Consider the following 21113-nt stretch of genomic DNA (forward strand, 5'->3'; position numbering starts at 1 on the left):
ACTTGATTTTCTGCTGAGTTACAATTGAGGAGGCATTCAGAAGGCACTCGTTGTTAGGTGAGGTATTTTCTTCTTTCTGCCTGGCTGCCTTTGAAAAGGCCCATATCAGATCATTCTTCTCACCACTAGTGTAGGAAAAAGGAGAAGTTGCTTCATGAGGAAAGCATTTATATGTCTATTCAGTTTCAGCTCAATAGTTGGTCAAAAGTCTGTTTCTTTAATATGTGGTTAGCAGAAAGTAGTCATACTTGAGCATGTTCTGAAGTGCACATGGGTATTGCCTCAGTTTAGCACACTGAACATACACTTAAGGGCTGGACTTGGCTAGTCCCCCATTTTATATGGAATTTATTAATAGCCTCTCCAGAAATAATATTACAACTCCCTGGTTTCTCCTAGTTCTTTCTTTCCATTTCCATCCAAACTTTAAAAAGAATCAGGCAACTTTATTTATATTTTGTATCCGTCTACAATTTCCTTGATAGTGACATGCAAATCTACTTTAATTACTATCTCCATTTTATATCCTTGGTCACTGAGTATAATTTTACATTTTACTCATTTCCCTTTACCACTAATTTGTTTCAGAAATTAAATCTGTAGATCCTTGGAGGGAGAAGGCTGATGTCACTGGATTACAGAGTACATGGAAGGGAGTAAAGGGTAAGAAGTTGGAAAAGATAGAAAGGGGTCCAGGTTATAAAGGGCTTTAAAAGCCAGAGAATTTTATATTTGATCCTGGAGTTGATCAGGAACCGTGAATTTATTGAGTAGGAGAGTGATATGGTAAGGCCTGTGCTATAGGAAGATCAATTGATAGTTGAGCGAAGGATGGATTAGAGTAGAAAGAGACTTGAGGCATGGTGACCAACAAGTAGGCTTTTACATTAGTCCAGGTATGTAGTGAAGAAGGTCTGTAACCAGGTGGTTGTAGTGTCAGGAGAGAAAGGAATACGCGTGAGAGATGTAACGAAAGTAGACTCAAGATTTGGCATTTGATCAGCTGTGGGGTATGAGAGAGAATGAGGGACTGAGGATGACACCAGGGTTGTGAGCTTGGGTGATTTAGAATATGATGGCACTCTAGACAGTCAGAGAGAAATGAAGAGGGCAGGGCTTGGGAGAAAGGACAATGGTTTTATTTTAAGACACGTGATATCTAATAAGCAGTGGGAGATGCAAGACTGGAGTTTGTGAGGGAAAGCAGGGCTGGGCAAGTAGATCTGAGAGACATCTGCCTAGAAGTGATGAGATTGCGTAGAGTGATAGTATAGAGGGAGAAGAGATGAGGGCATCAGGGCCCAGCATACAGCCTTGGCAGACACCTACGGTTAGTGGGTATGATTTGGATTAGAATCCATCAACAGAGAGAAGAGGTAGGAAGAGAATGAAGAGAAAGCAGTATCTTGTGAACCTAGAGAGAATATTGAAGAGAATAGAATGAACAACACTGTCAGAAGCTTCAGAGAGGTCAAGTATGAGGATTGAGTAAAAACCGTTAGATTTGGCTATTAAGAGGTCAATGGTAACTTTGGGAAGAGCGATTTCAGTTGAAAGATGAGGTCAGAAGCCAGACTGCAAAGAGTTGAGAAGAGAGTGAGAGGAAAGAAGTGGAAGAATCTATTGTAGGTGCCACAACAAAAAAAAGAGATAAAGGGTGAGAGATCGACAGAGAAAATGAGAGTTTTGGGGGATGTGTGAGACATGGACATAATTGTAGGTAGTGGGGAAGCAATAAGGTCACAGGGAATGATTGAAGGTAAGTGAGAGAGTGGGGATGATAGAGGGGGCCATCTACTGGAGAAGACAAAATGAAATTGGATCACTTGTGCATGTAGAGTGATTTGTCATGGCAAGGAGAAGGGCCATCTTTTCATGTGGAATAGTGGTGAAAAAGTGGCAGAGTGATGTGAAATTAGGAACAGGGGAGAAGAGGGAGTGCTTGGTGAATGGCCTCAGTTGTTTGTTTGTTTGTTTTCAGTGAAATAATGAAGTAAGGTTCTTAGCTGACAAAGTAGGGGAATAAGGAACTGTGGAAGGCATGAGGAGGAATAAAAAGCTTTGGAAAGGGCATTTTGGAGAGTAGCATAGTGAATTGTTTAGGGATGTGTAAAAGGATTGACTTTTCACAGTGAGTGCCAAGTGGAGATTAGATAATATAAACTTGCAGTGATCTCAGTCAGCATAGCTTCATGATTTTCTCCAGCTATATCCAGCAGCCCATAAGTAGGAGTGAAGATAGTGTTTGGGGGAATGGGGTAATCCAAGGCTGAGGTTTGTCAGACCAAGATCTTCAATAGGATGATGGGGAAAGAGACTCAGGAAAAGAGGACAGAGTGGAGTTGAACTGGTTCATCAAGGGGACAAGATGGGGAAGGGAAGAGATTGTAACAAATGCATGGTGATGGCTTAGAAGAGAATTGAGGTTAGAGAGATAGGAGGTTTCATTGAGGATGAAGGACCAGGTGTGAAGCTGCAAGGAAGATGGAGAGGTGAATAGGTAAAAGATAAGATAATGATCAGATAAAGGAAGATCAGAGTTCATGAACTTGAAGGTGGAACACTTGTGGGTGGGCCAGTTGGTGACCAGTTCAGTGATATGACTGACTATGTCTTTGTTCAATGCAATGGGATGGAGAAGTATATCACTGGAAATGAATAAGTTGAAGAATTGGGAAGTTAATGTGTTTGAAGGAGTTATCAATATGTATATTGAAGTCCCTTATTATGAGGACAGTGGTTGGGGAGGAGAGAAAGATTGTGATATAGGCACTGAACTAATTAAGAATGTTCTGAAGGTCTGTGGACAGTCAGAATTTTGATTTGGTGATAAATAGAGATTGAATGGACCTCAAAGGAGAAGAGGTTACTGATGATGGTGGTGAAGGGAGATCCTAGAAGTAGCAATGGGGAGCAAGGAGTAATCAATCCTCCACCACAAATAGTGAGTTGGTGTGAATGAATTAAAGTGAAACTAGGGCTAGAAAACATAGGCAGGGAAGCTGTGCCATGATGAGGGACCTAGGTCTCAGTGAATGCAAGAAGATGGAATGGGTAAGAAAGGAGAAGATTTAAGATGAACACTAATTTGTGACCTATGGAGCAAACATTCCAGAGAGCTTAATAGCTGTTTAGTTGTTTTTCAGTCATATCTGACTCTTCATGACCCCATTTGCAGTTTTCTTGGCAAGTGGTTTGCCATTTCTTTCTCCAGCTCATTTTACAAATGAGCAAACTGAGGCATACAGGGTTAAGTGACTTGTCCAGGGTCACACAGCTAATAAGTGTCTGAGGCAGAACTGGAACTCAGGAAGGACAGTCTTCCTGACTCCAGACCCGGTACTCTATCCATTGCACTGTCTAGTTGCATAGTAGTAGGGTTGGGTACCTTTAGAGTAGCACATTGAGGATCAGGGTTAAAAGAAATGGAAACAAGGCATTTTTAATGGGGACACAGATCAGGATTTGATGGCAGAATCACTAGAATTTGAAACCAGGTCTTTTCATGCTAAAGTAGAAATGTAAACTAGCATATGTAGTCAGAAGATGTCCTTAGATTTTTTTCAGAGCACTGAAAATCATAAAAAGTATTGGTGGGAATTTTTAGACCGAAAAGCCGTATACAGTGGTATATTACATTTGGCCAGATAAAAAACTCCCCTGAAGCTTGTTTTAGATCATTTTTAACAGTGCCCGCATTGAAATCTTGAGGATTCTTAAATCCTGAAGTCCTTTATTTATACATATACTGAAAGCAGATTAATTGGGGGCTTCAAGATATTTTCTCTATTTCTGAGGTGGGAAAACAGAAGCACTCTGCCACTTTTTTTGACAAAGGATATTGCTGCAGTTCATGTCTATAAACATGGATCAAAGAAACAAGTTAGAGTTTGTAGTTGCTTTTCCAAAATGTTTTTTTATATGCCATTATAAAGTAATAAAAATAACTTGATAAGTCTATACTATTGGAAGAAGAAAAAGGCAGAAGTATAATGTATACCTAGCATCCTTGCAAATATGTTTATTTATTCATTTGTTTCAAGTCATCATCATTGTGTACCTACTATTTGTAATGCACTGTTAGGCAATAAAGGATATACAAATATAATTACAACATAGTCCCTGCCTTCTTTGGAAATACTAGTAAACTATGGGTCTCGCTACCAATTTTCACATACTGTTGTGATGGTATATCTGGTGATATTGATAATCTTTAGCAAACCGTTTTTGCAACCTTGGACAAGTCACTTAATCTTTCAAGGCCTTGCTTCCACATTTGCAGAATAAGAAAATTGGAATAGATCTTGAAGGTCTCTTCTAGTTCTGAAGTTCAATCATTCTATGAAGGCTTTGACTGTATTTTTAATTAAAAAAAAAAAGGCTGTCTAGGGCCTGATATTTAAAACCTATCTTAATTGTTTTCTCGCTCTGGCACTGTGGACTTGCAATAAAGCTTGTCTATTTTTAAATGTAACAGTTATAATGGGTGTGGCAAAGATTGTCCTATGAAGTTTTTTGGTGTGTGTTTGTGTAGGGAGCCAATGCCTTAGAGATTTAAATTAAGAGATTTTTTTATTTAAGAAATCATCAGGCTGAGATCATATTACTTGTTAGCTGCAAATATATATTTTTCTCTTCTGATCGTGGAGGTTCATAAGTCTTGAATATAATCTAAAAATCTAGTCTGTTTGCTTCCTATTATTTCTTTGTCCTTCCTACCTACTTTTATGCTTTCTGGACAGAAGTGGAAAGGACTCCAAATGGCAATGTCGTCATTCTTTGTATGTTACTATCAAGAAGATAATTACAAGACAACTTTAAAGTTTTTTTAAGCATATGATAAGTTTTTAATACAGTATTGCTGTATTAAAAAAATCAACTAATTAACATCTTACTAATTAACCCCCACTCCGGCCAAACCTCTTCCTCCCTCAACCCAGATTTAATCTTTCAGGTATCCATGAGGGTATTAAGAAAGATGAAAACCCATTTTTTTTTTTTTTTGCCAAACTATTTTTCAGTCTGGATTCCATTGTCTACTCTTTAATTAGTAGGCTTTCAGGCCTACTAGTAGTCTTTCAGGCCTACTAGTAGTCTTTCAGGCTTTAGATTGATTTTTTCCCCCCTTTTGGAACTAATTTTAAATTTACAGGATAAAATGATGCCATTTTTATTTTCCTCTTTTGAACTGTTGTCTGGGCTAAGTCAGTTCACTTCTTTGAGTGTTATTGAACAGGGTTCCAAATAAAGGAAGATTAGGGCCACATCCTCAAAATTTGAAAGCAGATTAGCTTATTATGAATAAAACGTATTTAAGTGATTTTAATGTACAAATTTCTGTGCTGTAGATTTAAAGACTAACCTGGCTTTTTTTGAAATCTAATTAGTGTTCCCATTCCTGGTTTGTTTGTTTTTTTTCCTTTCTTTGTGAGCCTGATATAATAGTAAGTTGAATCATATTTTTAGTAGGAGAAAGGACCTTATTGATCATCTGTCATTTTACATACTTGAGGCCAAAAGTGGTTAAAGTGACATGCTCAGGATCACACAGATAGTTTCAAGTGTCAGGATTCATACCTAACTTCTTAGACTTCAACTCTAGGATACTTTTGATTACATTACACTCCTAACTCTTTTCAGCACTTCTGTGCAATTGGAGCAGTCTTTGCTCTATCATCTCAAAAGCGTTTTAATCCCTCTTTGAGACAATTAATTAGCTTTATTCACTTTTTTTCATTCCTAGAGTTAAAATATTCCCTTTTGTGTTCTTGTGCAAAATGATAATTCACCCAGAAAATTCCTCTAAGGCAGTAGTGTTAGAATATATGCTAAATGCCTCCACTGGGGCCAGTTTTCTTTATTAGTCACTGTTACATATGTTATCATTTAGGGAGCTAAATGAAACACTTGGACAAAATGCTTCAAAGTTTTAGTCTCTTCATGAAGACACAGTAACCTATCCTAGACATGATTTTGAAATATTTCTGACATAACCAAGGACAGTTTCTTCATTATTTTTCTTCATATGTGGGAATTCCTTTTTTAGTATTTTCCTGGTCATTGTTTTTCATCATCACTTGCTGATTCCCTTCCTTCCTAATATCTTCTTGAGATAGACTTTTCACCTTCTCTAATTCATCTTTCCATTTCCTTGCTGAGCCTTACCCTTCTAACCCCCACCCCCAGCAAAGAAACAGGCAAGCATTTAAAAAGCAAGCCAAAAATCTTTGTAGGAAATACTGTGAAATTATCCAGCTTCCACCAGTCAGCTTACTCTGGCAAGTCATTTAACTTTTCCGGGCTAAATTGGTTTCTAAGCACCCTTTCAGCATCAGAATATGCATCTTATAGTAAACCCTTCCCTTTTTTACTCCCCACATACATGTTTTATTTTAAAAAGTGAATAGTGACATTTTAAAAGAGCATTGAGTTCTGAAGTTGCAACTTTGGCAAAATTTGGCAGAATTTTGATACTATTAAAACTGACATTACACAAACAGAAACTAAGATTAAATATTTTATCTTTTAAAATATTATTTTATTGTGATTTTAATATAGAATGTACTTTTGTACTCTGTGCTATGGTTGTCTCAATCAGGTTTGCAGTTTTGTCCTGTGGAAACCTACTGACATGTAAATTCCATCTTATTTAGAACATTGTTTACTATTGTTTTTCTATTTTTTTCTACCTTTTCCCCCAGTCCTGTTTAGCTCTTTGGATATTAGAAATTCTAAAGGGAAATAATAAATAGAATGACACTGTTTTACATCTCTATAAAACTTTAAAGAGTTCAGCTGCTGGTTTTTAAAATTAGTCATTTTTTTTTTAAAAGAAAACTTCCAAAATCCTAGCTTAATTGAAACAAATTGCATTAGTTTAATCATTTTTTTGTTGTTCAGTTGTGTGTGGCTCTTTGTGACATGATGGGCCATTGCATGCCAGCTCCTTCAAATCTCCACCGTCTTTCAGTCTGTTCAAGCTCATGTTTGTTGTTTCCATGACAATATATATTCATCTCATCCTCTGCTGTCTCCTTTTTCTTTTGCCTTCAATCTTTCCTGACATCAGGGTTTTTTCTGTTGAATGCCATCTTCTCATTATGTGGCCACAATATTTAAGCTTCAGCTTCAGTATTTGACCTTCCAGTGAATAGCCTGATTTAATTTCTTTAAATCTTTACTGAGTTGACCTCCTTGTTGTCCGAGGGACTCTTAAAAGTCTTCTTCAGAAGTATCAGTTCTGCAGCTCTCAGCTTTCGTTATTGTCTGACTCTTACAGCCGTATATTGGCACTGGAAAAACCATAGCCGTGACTATAATATAGACCTTTGTCATTAAGGTGAAATCTGTGCTTTTCAGCATGCTGTCCAGATTTGCCATAGCTTTTCTTCCAGGAGTAAACGTCTTTTAATTTCAAGGCTGCAGTGGCCATCTGCAGGTATCTTTGAGGCCAAGAATATAAAATCTGACACTGCTTCCATTTCTTCTATTTACATGTGAAATGAGTGCAGTTGTTTGTTATTTGAACATTCCTTGGCATTGCCCTTTTTTAAGATTGGGATGTAAATTGATCTTTTCCAATCCAGTAGCCATTGTTGTTTTCCAAATTTGCTGGCATATGTAGTGCAGCACTTTAATATCATCATCCTTTAACTTAGTTTTAACTAGTTCAACTGGAATTCTGTCATCTTCCCTAGCCTTATTATTAGCAATGCTTCCTAAGGTCTACTTGATTTCATCCTCCAGGATGTCTAGCTCTAGATCAATAACTACATCATGGTTAACGGTGGTGTTAAGATCTTTCTTCTACAGTCTGTTGTGGATTCTTTCCACCTCCTCTTAATCCCCCCTGCTTCTGTTAAATACCTACCAGTTTTGTCTTTTATCATGCCCATTTTTGCATGAAACTTTCCCTTGATATCTCTAATTTTCTTGAAGAGCTCTCTTGTCTTTCCCATTCTATGGTTTTCTTCTGTTTCTTTACATTGCTCATGTAAGATAACTTTCTTATCTCTCCTTGCTATTCTCTGGAATTCTGCATTCAGTTGGGTATATCTTTCCCTTTCTCCTTCCCTTTCCCTTTCCTTCATTCCTCAGCTATTTGTAAAGCATCACTGGACAGTCATTTTGATTTCTTGCTCTTTATCTTTGGAATGTGTTTTGTTGTTGCCTCCTGTACGATATTGTGAACCTCTATCCATAGTTCTTCAGGCACACTAGCTATGAGATCTAATCTCTTAAACCTATTCATCACCTCCAGCTCATATTCATAAGGGATGTTATTTAGGTCAAACTGTATGGTCTGATGGTCTTCCCTACTTCAATTTAGGTCTCAATTTTGCAATAAGAAGCTCATTATCTGATACATAGTCGGCTCCAGGTCTTGTTTTAACTGACTGTGTAGAGCTTCTCCACCATTAGCTTCAAAGTATATAATCAATCTGATTTCTATATTGACCATATGGTGATGTCCATGTGTAGAGTTGCCTTTTGGCCTGTTGAAAAAATGAACATTTGTTATGACCAGTGAGTTTTCTTGGCAAAATTTTATTACTCTCTGCCCCTCTTCATTTTGTACTCCACGGTTAAACTTACATATTATTCCACTGATAGTAATAATTCTCTTTTAGATTTTCAAATGTTTAGTAGTAATTATTAAGGGAGCTTTTACTAAGAGCAATATTATTAATGTTGTAACTCAATTATTAATCTATCTTAAAAGCCCATATCTTAAAAACTGTGCATTTAAATCGTTCTTGGCAAATTTCCTGAGAGGATCTTTACTTTGCCCCAAGACAGAAACTGACTGCAGTATAGCTATCATTCAGTAAATATATGATGTCAGAGAGATAGAATACTTGTATTTAAAAGAAATTTTCATGTTAGAAATCCTTTTTCCTTAGTTTCAGTTATTGCTAATTTAAGCATGCACACATCTCCCATATTACCCCTTCTTCTATAACTATATTTGGCTTCAAATTTGTAAATAAAATGCAATTTCTAATCCTCCTGACTCTTTGTATAAAATCATAGGAAACACTGAAAAAATATGCTAGGAGTACAGAAGAAACATTCTAGGAGTTCATATGTATTGTCAAGTCAAGAAACATTTATTAAGTTCTTACCATGTGCCAGGTGTTACCTAAAGGACTGAGAATACGAATAGAAACAAAGCAAATATAGTTCCTACTCTCAAAGAGCTTAATATTTGGAGTTCTAAAAGAATTGAATAAAATTAAAAAGAATTATCAATATAATTAGCACTAAGTGTGTCATTTTAAAAGGAAGTTTTCAGTCTTCCCTTAGATGATATTCTCATGCTTCTTTGTTTTTCATATTTTATGATAAGTAGTACCTGAGGAATTCCTTTGCATTCATTTTGCATGAAATATTAACTCCTCAGTGGAGTAGTTTAGATTAAGAGATGACACATCTACTAATTTCTAATGTGCTAACCTTGTTGCAGTTATTTGTTGCGCTCTCTGGATCATGGTGTTTTTTGGTATGAAAAGCTGAAATGAAGTGGTAAAACACTTACTAATAGTGTCCATGCGTTCTAAATCTAACTACACTTTGTTTTCTCTCTGCCTAAATAAACTGGATATTAATACTTATATTAAAAAGTAGTAGCATGCATTCAAATATTTAAAAAGAAGGGAATTAATTCAAAGATGTCTCTAAAAATGTATTGTTTGGTGCAGTTTTTACTGTCTCACATGTAGTTAGTATAAGCATTATTGTGACAATGTGACAAATGTATTTTTATGTTTTATAATTCAGAGAGCTCCATTTGGCTTCCAGAGAAAAATTCAGTTTTAGAAATCTTTGAACAATTGAATGTTTAATGCTCTCTCTTTTCTTTTTATGCTCCTACAGAAATTCATGATGAAGGTAAGATATTGAAATATTTTTATAAATGTTCCCTTCCCATATATTTTTAATTTATTTTCCTATTTTGTAAAAATAAAACACATCTACAGGAAATTATCACATAGCTAATCCCTCATCTCCACATTTTATAGATGAATTAAAATTTTTATCAAATTGAACTTTAGAAAAGATGGACCTTTGACATTATGAGACACTTGGGGTCTTTGCAGTTTCCTGATAGGAATCCAGTCCTACGTCTTCTTAAATTCTGGACCCAGCTCAGAATTGTATTTGTCTTTCCTAGATATACATGTGGTTAGACAAACTCTATAGGATATTGTGGATAATAGATGGGTATTTTGAAAAAATTATTTAGTATTTTATTTTTCTCCAAGTACATGTAGAACAATTTTTAACATTAGTTTTTAAAACTCTGAATTCCAAATTCTCTCCCTTCCTCTCTTCCCATCCTCCTCATTGAGAAGGCAAGCAATTTGATACAGGTTATACATGTGTAGCCATGCAAAATATTTCCATATTAGTCATGTTGTAAAAGAACACATTGAACCTACCCCCAAAAAAAAACCCTGAAGAAAAATAAAGTAATGGGGCTGCTAGGTGGCGTAGTAGATAGAGCACTGGCCTTGGAGTCAGGAGTTCCAGAGTTCAAAGCCGCTTAACTAGCTGTGTGACCCTGGGCAAGCTACTTAACCCCATTGACTTGGCAGCAGCAGCAACAACAACAGAAAAGAAAAGGAAAAAAGTATGCTTCAGTGTCTAAGCAGATACCAGGGCTGCGACTCGGATCTGAGTATGGCCCCTGCCGCAGTGCTAGCAAAGACCCAGTTGTTTGACCCCCGTAACATCTGTGGGCTGAGAGCTCTGGAAGCAGCTGCTGCTGCTGCTGATTTAGTGGCTCCCAAAGCCTGCTCCTGGTTTGCTGTGGCTGGGGCTGTGCTGGCACAGCCTACCCTCGACTGAGCTCCGCTCTCACTCTGGTGTGACAGACCTTTCCTGCCGGCCTTCTAAGTTGTCTTTGGCTGGAAAATTATTTCACACTGTCCTTTTGTGGGTTCTGCTGTGCTAAGAATTATTTTATGGCATTATTTAAAGGTATTTGGAGGAGTTTTGGGAAGAGCTCAGGCTAGTAGCTGCCTTTTCTCTGCCATCTGGATTCGGCCCCAGTGAGACATTCTTCATCCATTTTGTCTTTTCCATGTGATTGGACACACCAGAGTCCTTTAAGTGATTACAGATCTCTTCCCCTGAGTGTCTGCATTCCGGTGGGGCTTGATGTAATCAACACAGAGTCTTATGCAAACAGGAGATAGGCAAGACTTTACCTTCCCTAAGGAATACTTCCTCCACCTGACTCTGTCCTGGATTTCTTCAAAAATAAAATGTTTGCCAGTGTTGCTGAATGGTCCTGAAATCTTGATCTTTGCTTCTGATGCGGTATAGGGGTTCAGGGGTGCTGGGACTCCAAAATCACAACACGCGGGTTCTGCCTGAAAGAATTTGCCCCAAGCCTTCTTTCAGCCAAAGACAAGGTTTATTAGAACACCCTTCATATTGGGCAGATTCTTAAGGAGTCTGAACGTTAGTAAGCTATTGGCTAGATTATAAGAATCTGACCAGTGGCTAGATTATAAGAATCTAAGCACCTTAATGGAGACAAGATGGACCTTATATACAGAAAGACTGTGGGAGGGATCTAGGAGTGGCCAAGTAGTCTATGAGGCAATAGAATTCCAGGGACCTGGACCACAAGGCCAAGGGAGAATGGAGAAATGACCTGGGGCCATAGGGAGGTCCACAATGAAAGGCCAGTTGATGGGATTATATCCTCAGGGGATATGGAGATTTGGCCATGTGGGAAAGTCCAGGGTTTTTCCTTTCTGGGGCCCAGATCCCTATCCTGTCATTTCCCCCCCCCTCAAACAAATGGGACCCAAATTCTTTTGGAGTAAGGGGTGAAGGTCTCGGCTTCTGAAACTGCTTCCTGCAGGCAAGGGGCCTACACAGAGCTATCCCTGCCTCAGGGGGGTCCTAAAGAGGAGGTTGACTGAACCAAGCACAGGCTGCATCCAGGGAACGATGGGGGAACATTGACTGGTACCTGCTATTTGTTACCAACTGTAGGTGAATGACCTGTAGTCGTGGAAAGCATAAAGCTGATAGAAAAAACTCCAGGGCCCAAATGACAGGATAAAACATCCTGAGCCCTGTTTGGATTCAGATAATTCCATTTTCCAACCATGCTGTATCAAATCCACCTCATAGCCAGACTCAGGAATAGCCAGGTGGGTAACATTCCTTTTCAAAGGAACATAATGGGGAAACTGAGCCAGGAGGATTCCATCTTAGACTGAGGCTAAAATTGTCCTCTCACCTTTTCCCAATGCTGACTTTCCACCAGTATCACCTTCTCTGAGTAGCTTGTGGCATTTCTCTCAGATGGTGGATTATTGATTATCAAAGTATTACGACCCATCAGATAACTCAAAATAAAATCCTGTGAGCTTTTACCTCAAACAGCAAGTTTTACTAATCACAGCTTAGGAAAAACTTTTCCAGGTTTTATTTACATCTCAAACTTAAATTTATCCTAATGTAAAAAGCCAGTCATTAGAGATTTCTATACACTTGCAAATTCTCAGCAAGCCATATATAACCCAAACAAGCTTTTTGGCTAGTTTACACATTAAAACAATTACCAACAGTAGCTAATTTATTTTAGGGGTAACCAAACTATGGAAAGTTGCTTGACATAACTGATACAGAAAGTTCACCAATTTGAAACTTGAAACAAACCCATTACCAATCAGGTGACTTCAGTTTTGTTAAATGTACTTCCAGATTACTTTACACAGAGAATCAACATCTCATCATTAACAGTTAAAACTAAAACTTTAATTAGAGTGTGCTTACCCAAGTTTGAAGGCCAGCTTCTTTACCTTGAGCAGGATGTGCTGAACCTGGGTGATGCTTCCAGGCAAAGGTTGCCCCAGAGCCCAAGGCCATTGCCAGTGGGGCCCATACTGTAGCTGCTGCCCCTCCCTCTCCCTTCCTTTTCCCCAGGTTGGGGAGGGTGAAATCAAAAGTGAGGGGTAAAGGGTGAAACTCTCTTCTCCTATAAGAGGGGTTAACAGATACCCTCTTGACTAAAGCGAAGGGAGTGGGAGAAAAGAGTGACCAGGGTTGTAAAGAAGAGTTCTAAACTCCTTAATGATCAATCACAAAACCTCCAGAATCTGCCAAGATATTTTTAGCTATTCTGACTTTACCCTGTAACCAATTCAGAGGTACAGAAGGAAGGGAATAAGTAAGCCTCAGAGAACCAAAAAGTAATTGCAGTTTTCCCTCATTCCCTAGTGAGGAGGGAATTAACAGAATTGAGCATACACTTTCAGATGGGGGTCCATCCTTGTCCTCTATGCTGTGGAAGGTGTACCCAGGTCCATGGCCTTGAACCGACCCAGTGGACTGAGAGCCTGAGAGCGTCAGGCCGAGTGCAAGACAGCCTTTTAACTGTTTGCCCGAAAAGCGCCTCCAAGCCTTGGTGCTTGGAGAGCGACACCAACTGCAGAGCAAGAAAGGGAGGGAGAGGAGGCTTACGTACCTTCCACTCTTGGCTGGAGAAGAACTTGGGGTTAGGCAGTTTCCCTTTATGGGCCACCAAAATGATGCGGTTTAGGGGTTTAGGGGTGCTGGGACCCCAAAATCATAACATGCGGGTCCTGACCGAAAGAATTTGACCCAAGCTTTCTTTCAGCCAAAGACAAGGTTTATTAGAACATGCGTCATATTGGGCAGACTCTTAAGGAGTCTGAACATTAGTAAGCTATTGGCTAGATTATAAGAATCTGACCAGTGGCTAGATTGTAAGAATCTAAGCACCTTAATGGAGACAAGATGGACCTTATATACAGAAAGACTATGGGAGGGATCTAGGAGTGGCCAAGTAGTCTATGAAGTAGTAGAATTCCAGGGACCTGGACCACATGGCCAAGGGAGAATGGAGAAATGACCTGGGGCCATAGGGAGGTCCACAATGAAAGGCCAGTTGATGGGATTATATCCTCAGGGGATATGGAGATTTGGCCATGTGGGAAAGTCCAGGGTTTTTCCTTTCTGGGGCTCAAATCCCAACCCCATCACGTCTTTTGATATATTAATTATAATCATCACACAGGCAATGAAAAGGCACGTGGTGGTTGTGAGCAGGCTGCAAACCAAGGAGCCATTCATGGCAGTGCATCCCTAGTCACTGCTAGTAGTGATGCTGAGTTGGGGAGTTCTTTAGTAAGGCTAAAGTTGATCTGGTGTTTTCATTAAGTCCAACAACAAAATAGTGAGATCCTGGGAGTGAGGTACCACCAGGCTACACTTAAGGAGGAGTGAACTAGGCTAACTTGGAAAAAGGGCAGGTCAAAGCTTCTGGGCTGATCAGCAGTGGGGCAGGACCTTTGAATGACCACTGAATGTCCAGCCTGGGGAAGATAGAAGGGGAAGACCCTTTCTCAAAAAGAACAACAGTAATAGTAAACATATAACCAACAAGCAGCTCTGAAGAACAGGAGTAAAGAATGTCATCAAAGTATTTTATGGCAGAAAGGGAAGATGAACTGTTCATGATGTGAGAACAAGGGATAAGAGGTGGACAGCCAGTGTGTTCCACTGGGCTCCTTTATGATATCAGAAGTGTGGAAGGCTTCTCTCATGTTAGGTGGATCCCATTGGTGAACTTTTTGGAGGTCATGGGTAAGAACTGCACAGGATGGGCAGGCAAGAATGGTTGTGATCTACATCTTTCAAGGGAATGCCTAAATTTTTGACTTTAAAGATTTATTTGAGGTTTTGAAAGAGAACTTTTGAAACATTTATTTAAAGAAAACAAACCAGATTATAGTGCTTATATTTTTCTTCAATACTAGAACTTTTCATCTACTGTCATTGGAGGAAGATAAAAAGAGTTAAATCTGGGGAAGTCCTACTGCCCTTAAACTCTAGAATATAGTGCCAACAGAAGTGGCAATTGTAGCCAAAAATACCCCAACAAACTATAGCAGGGCTACCTGGCCTTAACATATTCCCATGTCTTTGAGGGATTGTATTTTATTAAGACATACTAAGATTTCATATATATTGACAATTTATGAAATAGTCTTTGTAACATGCTTAGCAGAGTGCCTGACACATAGTAGAATCTATGTAAATACTATGATTATTACTACTATTATTTATTCTACCCAAATATTTTCATTTGTATATAGAATCCTCCTGGTGTGTGTGTGTGTGTGTGTGTGTGTGTGTGTGTGCATGTATATATCTATATAGCTATATCTTTAACATATACTTTAACTTGTGCTATGTTAGCAATTGTATGTGCTGCTACAACCCTTCCAATGAAATCTGGACTGATAGATTTGTTAATAAAAAAGTTCTTGTGCTTTCAGTGACTAAAGATGTCAATATGACAAGTAGGACTACTAATGAAAAGTCATGCCATTTAGCATTGTAAGATTGACTATAATGTATTCATTTTGGGGAAGACAGGGAGATCTGGACCTGTGATTTCATCAGTTTAGGAACTCCTCATAGGCAAACTCTCTCTACCAATTAAGATTGTTAGTTTGTCTGTAACTTTATAGTATTAGAGAGTAGCTAGTATGTGTCCGAGGTAGGATTTGAAATCAAGTCTTCATTTCTCTTATCCACCCCCAGCCCCAGGCCCACCCCCTTTATCCATTGTCCCCTCAGTATGTAAATAACAGGACGTCCCAAAGTCTTAGAGTTGTTTAAACTTAAAAAGGCTCTAAGACTTCTGGGGTACTCAGTGTTCTTGTTATTCAATATTTTCTGGGAAATTTTACTGTGGATTTTTGCAATATTATTTATTCTCATTCTTTCATATAGTGAGCATTTATGAAATATTAACAAGCATACATTCAGCATGCTATTGAACCTGTGTTCAAGACTGGTTCTGATAATTAGCTCTGTTATGCTGGGCCAATCGCTTAACCTCTTTGGGCTTCTCAATATATTCAATCCCTTCTGTCTCTGAATGTATTAATGGGAAAAATATACTTAGGGAAAATGGAAGAGCCACCAGGTAGCAGCAGATCAGTGTTAACGAACTCTTGCAACAGAAAACGGGTTTTCTCTCTCACCGTACCATGCTAATTTATCTATAATAATTCAGATAAAAAGTTAGTTGCTATGACTTTTTTTATGTTGCTAAAAAATCCCTGAATTAAGATAGTGTTGTGCACTTAAAAATTAAAGGTAAGAAAACAAAATATGACTGTTATGTCATTAAAAAAGGACTTAGGTCAATGACTTAAATAATTCAGGGAGAAAAAAATACTTTTGCCTAAAATACTCAGGTAATTAGGACAACCTTTTTTTTCCTGACCTGCCTGAGTTTTCTGATAGTTGTGTAATTTTCCCACGTCCTTTGCCAGTATAAAGTTGGTACATATTTTTTACAGTGTTTTTCTCTTCATTTTCAATAAAATCAAAGCTATTGTTTTGAGTTGTATGCAGATCTGCTTAGGGTTTCCCCCTTGCTGGTTAGGTGACAATTTTCTTTGGTTTCTTTATCAAGATCTTTGTGCAGATGTGGAGAAAAGTAATTACTTTACTGATGGGCGGTGTGACATAGTAGGAGGAAAACTGACCAAGGAGTCAGGAAGATCTAGGTTCAAATCCTGTCTTGACATGTAATTTCCATATTACCCTGGAAAAGTCACCTCTGACTTTTAAGTAAGTCTCATGCAACTTTAAGTCTGATTTTCAGAGCAGATGGCTGGCCTACAATCCAGAGGAAAAATAATCACTTTAACTAGAACAGAAGAGAAGGAAAATTAGGCCTTAAGCCAGCCCCAGCACACTCCCAAAGGAGAGATAATCTATTTATTTTAGGTCTAACCTCTTACTCGGATTTGTCCCTGCTTACCCTTAGCTCCCAGAACCAGCCTAAAGGCTGGTTTTCATGCCCATCTGTTAAAATTTTACTAATGCAGGCCATAGGCATGAAATTACATCAAATTAAAGCACTTAAAAGGAAGTGGTCCTTATTTTTATTTTTCATCTTAAATAATTTTGAATTTTCCATCTGAAATAGAACTGCTTACCCTGTTGGAAGCAGACAGATGTTTTCCTATTGACTAGTGCTGTCATTAAGCTAGAGCTGTTTCCTGAGGAAATTTGTTGGTGAAGATACCATCACAATTGCCACATCTGATACATTATTGTTAAACTAGGTTTCTCATTATATACTACTATTACTATTACTACATCAACAACTACAACAACAACTACTACTACTATCTAGTATTTATATAGCACCTACTATGTGCATAAAGCCTTTAAAAATGTTATCTCATTTGATCCTCACAACAACCCTGCAAGGTAGGTGCTATTATCTCAGGCAAGAACAAATGACACATATATATGTTTTATGGGAATTTTGAACGTGGCTAAAGCTGCTTTTGCCTTATTACTTTAGAGAGGTTGACCATTAGCCTAAGGAGAAGACAGATTAAAGCCATATTCTTTTCCTCTATGAAGCAATCAATTTCCTCCTTGTTCAAGTTGAGAAAATAATTGTATTTTGTCACTTTTAAAATTTTCTATGACTCATATATAAGAAAGAAGGTATACATTGCATGTCTGGAAACCTGAGAACTGAAAATTCACTTCTTCCTTTCTCTCCTTTGTTTTGTAGCATAGGTTGAAGTACTTCGCATATTTTATGACTCCATTGTTTTGAATAGATAATTATGTGATATAAAATAGCATCAAAAGGTAAAAAATCTGAGTTGAATTTATGTAAATTGCCCAAGGTCCTCTTTATTATTAACATAAAATAGTTATGGGAAATACCCCAAGTTTCCTATGATCACTTCTGAATAATGAAAATATAATAAGTAAATTTAAAAAAAAATCTTTGAAATACCTAAATGGTATATAGTTGACAAAAATAAATAGCTTTAATCAGCAATAATTCCAAAGAGTGATTAATAAACTATTATTTTATAAAACAATAAAAAAGAGCCAGCAATTTTAGTGTGCAAATAGTGATAAGCTTTATTAGTCACCACCCTTCTAATTTTATATACTATAGCTTGCTGATCTCTGTTAGCATTTTAAACTTATGACAGTAATAAATTAAATGACCCAGTTTACTTTGGAAATAATTCCAAATAGCATTGTTCCTCAGATTTTTCCTCAGAGAGAAATTCTTGCTACATATTAATGTAATAACAGTTATGCTATATTAATACATATTTTAAATAGATATTGATGTTGATATTTCTACATTAAATCTTTTGCATACTCTAGTTATCTCTTTGGTAGGACTTTGGGAGTACCACGGAATGTTAGAAAGAAAATGTTGTTATTATATTTTTCTAAGTAAAATAGCCTGGACCTCCCTCCCTCTCCTCCAACCCTACCCCTTCAGCAACCTGTCCCCTGTACCACACAGTCTGGTAAAGTATGGTTTCGTTTCATGCTAGTGGTTCTTATCAAAGCATCAATGCCGTACAAACTGAATTCCACCAAGAAGAGATAGGAGAGTAGGAAGAAGAATTTGTCTTAGAATTACGCTGTTATCTTCTTTCATCCAAACTCTTTCCACTCTACCCTCCATATGGCTACCAAATTAGTGTCCTTAAAGCATAGGTTATGACCATGTCATTTCCCTGATCAAGAAGCTTTAACTGCCCCCCATTGCCTCTAGGGATAAAACACAAATGTCTCTATTGGACATTTAAAATTCTTCATTCTCTGATTGTAACATATCTTTCTGAGTTCATGACATTACTTCTTCTCATTCATTCTTCTGTCCAGCCAAGCTGGTCTCTTTGATGTTTCCTATACATATACATGTATACACATATTCCCCCCCTGCCTAAAATGTATTTCCTCCTTACTTCTTGTGATTCCTGGACTGTTTTAAGAATTGGTTTACATACCACTTCTTTCAGGAGGCTTTTCCTGTTACTCTCTGTTGTTAATACCACCCTGCCCAAATCACTGTTTATTTACCTTGGATATATACTTTAATTTACATATATGTGACCACGTTGTATCTCTGTGGTAGAATTCAAGCTCTTTAAGGGTGAACACTGTTTGACTTTTCTTTTGGTATCTGCAAGAGTGAGCACAGGTCATTGAACATAAAGTCAGTGCTTAATGAATGCCTGTTGATTGATTGAGGTCATTTTTAAGGGTTTGGTAGAGCTTAGGCAGCCTTTACATATCTATTAGAAGGAAACTAACATTTCCATTAGAGGAATCTAATGATCAGTAATAGAGATGGGATGTGAATTAAGGAATGTAGATAAGCATAATTTTGGGATCTTTTTATGAGCTTTTTATGATACTCTTCTTTTTTTTTGTTGGTACACGTTAGTCATTCAAATGAATGAATGAAATGGTTAAGGCTTCCAGAGCAAGTATGATTCTCAAGTCTTTAGTCTCATTTAAAAGGTAAGGTAAAGGATGAGAACCCCTCCTTTGAACTGAATTGATAGGAAGGGGATTCTCTGGTCTATACTATTCTTGATAGAGAATTTTGTAGAAATGTAAAGTATGGACAGCATTGACATGAATTAATGGTCTAATTATGAAAGACAAACTGTTTGCCCTCAATTTATTTTGATTCCTGCTTTTGATTTTAAAGAGAATTCCTCAATTGGCAAGTTTCCAAATTGTTATTTATGGACCTTGGATTCTTTTTTATTGAGATCCAATTAAGATATATCTTTCAAATCACATTTATAGATGAAACTTGAAGGAGGACAACAAATACGCAAAAAGAACAGATTTGTCAGTGTTTGTCAGTGTTTCTATTATCATCATCAGTCGCAATGGAGCAACACATTTGGACTTTTTAATACTTTAGGATGTAAAAATTTTACTTATGAAAATGAAGTTGATATGAGCGACTAGCTCCTATTTGCAAGTAAAATTGTGCTTATTACAAAAAACTCCAGAGTTTTGTCAGTGAGCCTTGTCAATGATATCCATGGCCACTCATAAAAGATTAGTCGAGTAATCCACACAAAAAAGACAAAACTGATGATGAATATACGTATTATGACATATATTCAGATGAATCATAAATTTAGAACTGGAAGATACGTTAGAGACCGTACAGTCAAACCACCTCATTTTGCAGGTGAAGAAAATAATGCACAGAGAAGGAAAGTGGTTGCTCAAGGTCACATTCCGAGGTGGAATTTTAACATAGGTCTTACTGTTAGAATATATAATTTTAAAAGTTTGGAGTAGTCAAAAGGGCATCAAAATTAAGATATTTCTTTTTCAAAGGCAAGGAGCAATTAGAGATTAAGTGATTCATCAAAAGATTCTCAGACTGGGCAATGTAGCCCCTCTCCCTGGCTCAGTCCTGGGAGTAGTAACTTTGTTAGATTTTAATAGTGTCTGATTAGAAGAAGAGTTTTGTACACCATGCATTTTAACCATCACTCCATTTTAAATGGACTCAAATGAGATTTATTTTCAGACTTGTGAGTCTAAATAGCTTCATTCACATTGCCAAAAAAATTTCACATTTGAAATAATGAAAAACAAAACCCAAATTTTAAACAGTTGGAAAAATATGAAAGTATAAATCAAGAGAAATTCAGAAAGGAGACTGAGGCACTCCTCTCAACTTTCCCAAGAACACTTGGACATTTATAAATAGATATTATCTTTCCAGTTAGAGGTGTTAATTTTAGAACTTTGGTCCTTTTCCTCTTTGTTTTTTAATCATACATTTAGGTTGGTATAAGTCAAACAACTGTCAGTTAAGTTAATCTTAGTTTTGGTTACTTGTAAATCTTAAGTCTGGTGTTAAAGTGTAATGTCCCATTAAAATTAACAAATCCAAACAAGGCAAGGAAAAGCCATTATTTGGATTGATATTTAAGGAACAGAAGTTTATGAAATTTTTCTGTTGTAGTTAATATCTTGTCTATTGCAATAAATGTTTTCTTGAATATAACATTCTTGTAGGTGATTTTGTTTATGGGAACATGGAATTTTTTTTTCAACCCCTCTCCACATCACCTTCATTTCTACTGTTGTGTATAATTCTACTGTTGTGTATAATAAGTTTTTGTGAAAGACACCTTTCTAATTTCTTGAGCCCTTTCGTGAACCTAACATGTAAACAATATAATATTTAGAAATTATATAGAAAGATCAGAAATGATACTTTATAG

The 21113-nt window shown here is 37.3% G+C and overlaps 1 protein-coding gene across 1 annotated transcript in view; it reads left to right on the forward strand.

Moving 5' to 3' along the window:
* The window catches only part of LOC114049459 (ryanodine receptor 2), an 811539-nt gene that overhangs the window by 283242 nt on the left and 507184 nt on the right, over positions 1–21113 (forward strand). The window contains exon 5 of the mRNA XM_027870708.1: positions 9877–9891. Within this exon, the coding sequence (XP_027726509.1) occupies positions 9877–9891 (15 nt within the window). The remainder of the gene's footprint in view (positions 1–9876; positions 9892–21113) is intronic.

This window comes from Vombatus ursinus, unplaced genomic scaffold (genome assembly GCF_900497805.2).
Source record: "Vombatus ursinus unplaced genomic scaffold, bare-nosed wombat genome assembly UNPS02014798.1, whole genome shotgun sequence".
NCBI classification, from domain to species: Eukaryota; Metazoa; Chordata; class Mammalia; order Diprotodontia; family Vombatidae; genus Vombatus; species Vombatus ursinus.